The following is a 7,143-nucleotide window of genomic DNA, read 5'->3' as shown; positions in this document are numbered from 1 at the left end:
TCTAGATTATGGTTAGTCCATCTCTTCAGGATGGATTCCATTCGTGAGACATAAGCTTCTACTCTTTCTCCAGAGGACTGACCTAGGTTCATAAATTCCTCTCGCATCCGCTCTTCAAAACCTTCATGCCCGAATTTAGTGAGGAAGGCCAACTTCAGGTCGTCCCATGTGCCAAAAGTTCCTGTTGCTTGTCTCTCATACCACTGAAATGCCGTGCCCTTGAAAGTGGCGGGGAATATTTCCAACCAATGCTCAGGGGTTCTGGCATTGTTAGCCACACATGCTATCATAAACTCTGCTACATGAAGATCGGGGTCTTCATTGTACTCTCCCTTAAAAACTGGCAACGGGACTACATTTGTTGGCCTGTCATCAATATTTCCAGGACGGATCTGGCTTGGAAGTGGACCTCCAGTAGGAGGAGGAAGGGCTTGATGTGCCATTGGGACTTCTGTAAAGAGTTCTGCAAGGGCGTCAAAGGCGGCTTCTGCTGTGAGCTCGTTCTCGGCTTTGATTTTTGCTTTCTCTCTTCTCACGTACCTCTGGACTCGTTCTAACACTTGCCTCTTTATTGTGTCATTCATTAGGGGGTTGGCTCCACTATGTTGTTAGTGCTCCACAGAGGATTAACAGAAGGCTTCAGTCTCTGGAGGAATGTCTTGCCAACATTTCTTCTACTTCTTCCTTTTCAACGTCTCTGAATTCTGCTTTCATGCCACTGCACAGAGGAAGGTATTCGGTTCTGAAGGTGTCAAAATGCATACGTCTGAGCATTGTAGTGGTGCCATCATCATAGTAATGCTAGCTTCTGATGGTCTCAACAGTGTATGTTGTGAAAAACACTCTGTCTACCAACTTCCAGTGGGTTTCCAATTGAACAAACAGAAGATTATCAGTACACCAAGCATCCCATGTATCTTGTTGTTGAGCATCCACAAACAAATTCCAACTCTTTTCCTTCTTGTCTCTGTGAACCTCCACAGACCAAGATTCCTGAAGCTTCTTCACAATCTCCCACTTGATGATGTCTGGAAACTTCTCAATGAATGCCAAATCTTCCATGGGTGGTCATTCTCTCTGTTTTTGCTCTTCAGTTTGTTCCCAAACAGTTTGCCACCAAGATGCAAGTTTCTGCTACTTCAACAGAAAGAGGAAACTGTCCACCACATAGAGCATGCATCATGATGGTGATGTGTTTCCGCCATTGTGGGATGAACTTCTTGTGGAAAGTGGCTTTGATTATGAGAAATTCCAACTCTTCAATGGAAGAAGGAGCTTTACAAACATCCATTGAATTCTTCTCTTCTTGGCAATGCCATTTCCTTCATTTTCAGCCTCTTCTGGTGCTTGTTGATGGCAAGATTCCCCGGTTGCGCACCAAAAACATGGAGCCCCAAGAGGAACACCAAGGAAAAGGGATTTATCTTGCAAGAAAATCTATCTTGTATCATCAACAAGCTTGTTTATTATGTTTCATATGATCACAATGAAGAAAAGAACACCATGCACAACAAATCTTCATGCAGCATCATGTAGATCTCCCACGGATTTGATAGAATCAACCATATTCTTCAATATCTTCACAAAATCCATCAATATAGCAAAGAAAGCAAAGGAATACACCATATTTGAATGGAAATATATCACATAGTATTCATCTTCAATATCTTTATAGTCTTCTCTCTCAATCTCTCATACACAATCACTCTATTTTAATAGAATTGGCTATCTCTGACTCTCTCTCTCTCTCCATCAATAATACATCATATCCTCACTACAATCTCTCATAATCACTCACAATAATCCTTCTTAGGTCGTGGATACCCCTCCCAAGAGGTATGTCTGATATAAAGAGTCACCAGAGCCACTACAGTGTCCTTTCATAGCTCACTACTGTCACTTCACTCCGGTCTTTACTTGAGTCTTCAACAGCTACTTCTTTCACTTCTTTTAGCTCTTTTGCACTTGTATTCACCTCTTTCCAAGGCTAGAAAACTTTCCCAAGCTACACATACATTCAACAGAACACATACAGAAGCATACAGAACAGTCACAGTACTGTACCAGAACATCTACAATACAGTTATAGAATAGAGACAAAAGCTCTACAGAAGACCTACAGAAGGTTACAAAAGGTCATCAAAACCTCATAACTCATACTCAAACCATTTCAAACTCTCAAAAAATATTCAATAAGCTTTCACAAGATCTCAATCTTCATCAATCATCAATCCATCCCTCCTTACAGAAAACAATCAGAACAAAACAGAAGGTATACATAACCAATCAGAACCTATCAGAACATCTCAGAACCTCATATCTCCACTAATAAACATCACGAACTTCCAAAACACAATCAATATCATCCAAAACACTCTCAAACCACTTCCAAACCAATAAATCATCTCATAAAATCAACCATTCAGCTCTCAAAAACAACAAAAATCAACCAAAAAAAAATCATTTCAACACTCAACAACTGCTCTTGCATGTGGTGGCACATATTTTCATGCACTTCTAGTACCCAGATTTTTTACATGAGGAATGCCATACTCATCATCGATAGATTCATCCTCTAAACTTTCAACCATAGGCCTCTTTCCTTTTGCAATTTCCGCACTCTTTTGTGAATTCCTCAACCTGCCACTCCATGTACTATAGGTGCCATTGCTTTATGTATTCTCCTAAGGTCCAGACATATCTTTTAAGTGCTAATTTCCAAGCTTACCATTTGCTGGAAATTTTCTTCCCATGAGCATCGTCATCACTATTCTCATAAGAATCCAAGTCCACTGCAATCTTGGGCTTGTATCATGATTCATACTCACTGAATTTGGCATCCCTGCTAATGTAAAATGCCTTAGTCACTAGATCATAGCATTTTTAGCCCTTCTTCTCATCAAGATATCCAAGAAAGATGCAGTTTATAGCCTTTGGCTCCATCTTCTTCCTCAAATCATCAAGAACATGAACATAACAAACACATCCAAAAACCCTAAAGTAAGCAACATTGGGTGTCCTACCATACATCTTTTCATATGGTGATACATGATAAGTCAATGCTGTAGGTGTCTTGTTCATGATATATGCACTGCCTCTAACCAATATATCAATGGCATATTCATTTGGTTCATCATTGCCCTAGCAATCTCTACAATGATACGATTCTTCCTTTCTACCGCACCATTTTGCTAAGGTATGTATCTGCATGTCATCTGTCTTTTGATTCCATGATCTCTCAAAAAATCTGAAAATTCATATGACATGTACTCTCCTCCATTATCAGACCTCAAGCATTTTATGTAACAACCGAATTGTTTTTAAACCATAGCTTTAAACTCCAAAAATCTTTCGAGGGCTTCACTTTTATGTTGCATGAAATACACCCAAGTCATTCTGCTAAAGGTATCAATAAAAGTGATATAAAACCTACATCTCCCACTCAATGAGACATTTTGACATGGACCCCAAATATCATAATGCACCATTTCCAAAGGATAACTGCAGATTCTCCCCCTCTTTGGAAATGGTAATCTAGCTTACTTGCCAAGCTGACAAGCCTCACATACATTATCATAATTAACATAACCAAAATGGGGCAAATCACAAACCACCTATTTAGTTTGCATTTTTTTCAGTCTTTGCAAGTTTACATGACCAATTCTCCTATGCCATAATTCAACATCCTTATCTTGACCATGCCCACTTTCAACATACACAGAATTTTGAATGATGGGAGTACCTACATCCAAGGCAAATAACCTGCCTTTCTTCTTCCCTTTTGCAATCAATCTATGGCCAACAGATGCTAAGTTCTTAGTGATTGTAGGCACATAAGGTACGTCCCCAAGCTTATTTTCAACTCCATCTCTAGTGGCAAGTGGCACACTACCAATACGAGTAATTTTATGCAAAGTGTCATCCCTAGTAGCCACATATTCTTCACTATGCATTTGTTGTTTTCTGTCGAACCACTCAACATGATGAGTCATGTGATTTGTAGCCCCTGAGTCCAAAAACCAACACTACTAGCACCCATTGAGGAGCTATGCAAGGGGGTTAAAATATTCAAGCATCGCTTATACGATGATGGGGCCATCGCATAGGTGACTTTGTCATCATATAAGTGACATAATTTTTTTTAAAAAAAACTTGTCGTCGCATAAGCAACAAAGAATGTCACTTATGTGACGACGTTGTTTAAGCAAATTTTGAAAATGACACAAAGAGTGACGTTTACACACTGCTTTGTGTCACTTAACCGACGGTACTTTTCATCTCCCCAGCAGTAGGATATTATTACCTTGTTTGTATAAGATCTTTTTAAAAAAACACAAACAAAGGGCGCACGAGATGATAGAGATAGAGAGAGCAAGAGGGAGCCACATCGATAGAGCAACCAACTGCTACTTCACTAAGAGAGGGAGCCACAGCTATAGACTCCTCGAGGCTTTGACAGTCGGCTGCATTAGGTAAGGAGAGAGAGAGAGAGAGAGAGAGAGAGAGAAATCTCCCCTCCTTTGGTCAGTTGCTCGATCAGTCTTGCATATTTAGTCAATGTTTCTAATTAGATAGATTGAGCTCTCCTCTAACAATGTATCTCTAGTTTGACATATATTTGTTTTAAATATATAGATATGATGAGTGACCACACCTGTAAAGTGAAGTTGGTGATCATCAAGACTTTGCTACGAGGCACTGGACTTTCTAGAGGTACATTGTTAGAGGCCATGGCAGATTATGTGGAGATGGATGATGCTGGGTTAGACAGCGCCATTGAGATTCTTGGGAGATTCAGTATGATTGTACGTCCTGGAGAGGGTACATCCTCCCAACCACATGTAGGAGTGGAGACTTCTTCTCATGCACACACTATAGCACATCAATAAGCTTCTCGATTGATAAAATAGTAATGTCATCCTTTTTTTACATATAGAATTCTTAATAGATATATCCTTTTGATGTCTTTATTTTCTTAGGACTCCTATCCCAAGTACATCACATCACAAGAGTCAATGACTTACTCTTGATGTACCTCTCCTACTCAAGTGACACCTGAATCATAGGCTAGTGGCCGTTAGTCCCGTAGGTATATCTTTTATGGCGATTATAGATTAAATATAAAGTAGTTTTTAAGAACTCACATCTCAATGTATAGTATGTTTGTATTGCATGTAGGCATCAGCGGCGGGCAGAGTAGCACACCAACAAACCTGATCGATTGGCGAGACACCAGTAGTGCCCCCACTAGTACCGATGTGCACGTGCACTAGCACTTTGGGTGTCACATGCGACATTACACATCATGGGGGTATCCTTCAAGTCAAACACGGTATCACCTTCAGATGTCGGATGAGAGACCTCTGCATGTCTTATTTACAGTGAGTTCATGTACCATGGGAGTAAGTATTATTTAACATAAAGAATATGAATTACAGTTTTTTATTTGAATTACTAAGTGACTTTATTTTACAATGCAGTGATTAGCTTGAGGATGACAAGAAATATGTCATCAACACACTAGAGACGGAGTTTGGGACAGTATGGAGTCGGAAGTGGTTGCTCAAGCAAATGTGCAAATTCATGAGTCATCGATGCGACAATGCACAGTAAGTAGAGAAAGAGAGAGAAATAAAACAAAATGAAATGCTATATTTATGTCTTCAAAAGGCCAAAATGACCTATGAGACCAAAAAGTTACTACTAGAGAGCTCTGATACAAATTTTAGGTAGAACACCAGTACTTATGGTTTGCTACAGAACAAGCATGAGATCATACATATGCGTGGTCTCTCAATGTGCATCCATGAGGCGGATGACAAGCATGGGGCCCATACTACTGCCGCATATAGCAAAGCTAGGGTGACCATAGTGTCATAGAGAGAGAGAGAGAGAGAGAGAGAGAGAGAGAGCAAGACTGGAGTAGCAAATGGGTAGCATGGGGGGGGCTACTACGGCTAAGAGTACTGTGGGTACTCACTAAGGGTCCTACTAGAATTGCTGCCAAGAAATGATAGAATACTGGTGGCTCTAATGGTCTACTGCTAGGCCAAGCCAATCTAGGAAACAATGCTTGATTGCGGGTAACGAAGGTTGAGATGTTGATACTGGGGTTGAAATGCGAGATAGAAGCCTTAGTAGAGAAGGGGAATCAAACCTCGATGTGAACTTTCTTTCAATGAACTTGAAGCTAAGATTATCCTATACATAGCTAGAGAAAGAAAAACAAGTTTGAGGGGAATCCAACCCTGACACTAGCCATATGAAGCTATCATCATGAGACTCCCCACCACCCATCCTTGTTAGTAAGTTTTCAAAAGAATAAAAATCATGACTTCACAATGAATTATTTTGAGATTAAATATTACCAAACATAGGTTGATGATCCATGAGTTGACATGTAAGACTAATAGTCCTCATCTTCATCTCTGAGATTAACCTTCAATAAAATTTCACCTTCATTATCATTGTTGACTTCTTCTAGCTCCTCCGTCGTTAAATCTGTGTTGACGTTCATTTCCTCCATAGGCTCAACATCCATTATTTCTTCCTCTTCAGTGTCTGTAGTGTCAGAGTCTAGATCTTTGTCATTCTCATCATCTACAATGTCATCATGATAGGAAAGAATAATTCTACACCTCTCTAACATCGATGTGTCTAGGTCGGAGGATGTAATCAATTCATCCTAGTCTGCTTCCTCAGGCTCAATGCTATCAAACAAGTGTCGACCTCTAGGTTGGACATGCACAACTTGCCACCATGGATGAGCATTTGTATTCTTGTAAAAGAACTCTTGTTCAACATGAGTTGGCAAAATGTAAGGCTATTTTGTTGCATGCAATAACTTCAAGGAGTTGACATTGTGACATTATTGCCTTTATACTCGTGTGGGAGCTTTCGCTCAACCGCCAAGACCCACGGACCGCTTATCGTTTCAAGCGTTCCAAGCCGAGCACTAATGGCTACCTCTCACATAGCCGACGCGCTATCCATATCTACGGGTGTAGTGATCTTAGCTCCATGCCGTTCGAGTTACCTCCTCTCCCACGCACTTCGGTGGCTCCACGATCCAAGTGCAAACTTCAAGCAAGCTCCATCCTCAAGCCCCACGCTCCAAGCTCCATCACCGTGAGCAAGAGAAGA

At 40.5% G+C, this 7,143-nt stretch overlaps 1 protein-coding gene across 1 annotated transcript; it reads right to left on the bottom strand.

Annotated features, from left to right (window-relative positions):
* Positions 1–6,406: 6,406 nt before the first annotated feature.
* Positions 6,407–6,856, bottom strand: LOC148016168 (uncharacterized). Its single transcript, XM_087664274.1, has one exon. The coding sequence runs from the start codon at positions 6,647–6,649 to the stop codon at positions 6,407–6,409; it is 243 nt and encodes an 80-aa protein (XP_087520400.1). The 5' UTR covers positions 6,650–6,856.
* Positions 6,857–7,143: the final 287 nt, after the last annotated feature.

This window comes from Lygodium microphyllum, chromosome 23, assembly GCF_053477565.2.
Source record: "Lygodium microphyllum isolate KBCC chromosome 23, Lygodium_microphyllum_v1.1.10, whole genome shotgun sequence".
NCBI classification, from domain to species: domain Eukaryota; kingdom Viridiplantae; phylum Streptophyta; class Polypodiopsida; order Schizaeales; family Lygodiaceae; genus Lygodium; species Lygodium microphyllum.
Note: the sequence above shows the minus strand (reverse complement) of the source record. Positions and strands in the feature narration are given on the sequence as shown.

Bases quoted from the DNA above. Each gene is read 5' to 3' on its own strand.
- LOC148016168 (XM_087664274.1), bottom strand. From the start codon at position 6,649: ATGTTAGAGAGGTGTAGAATTATTCTTTCCTATCATGATGACATTGTA.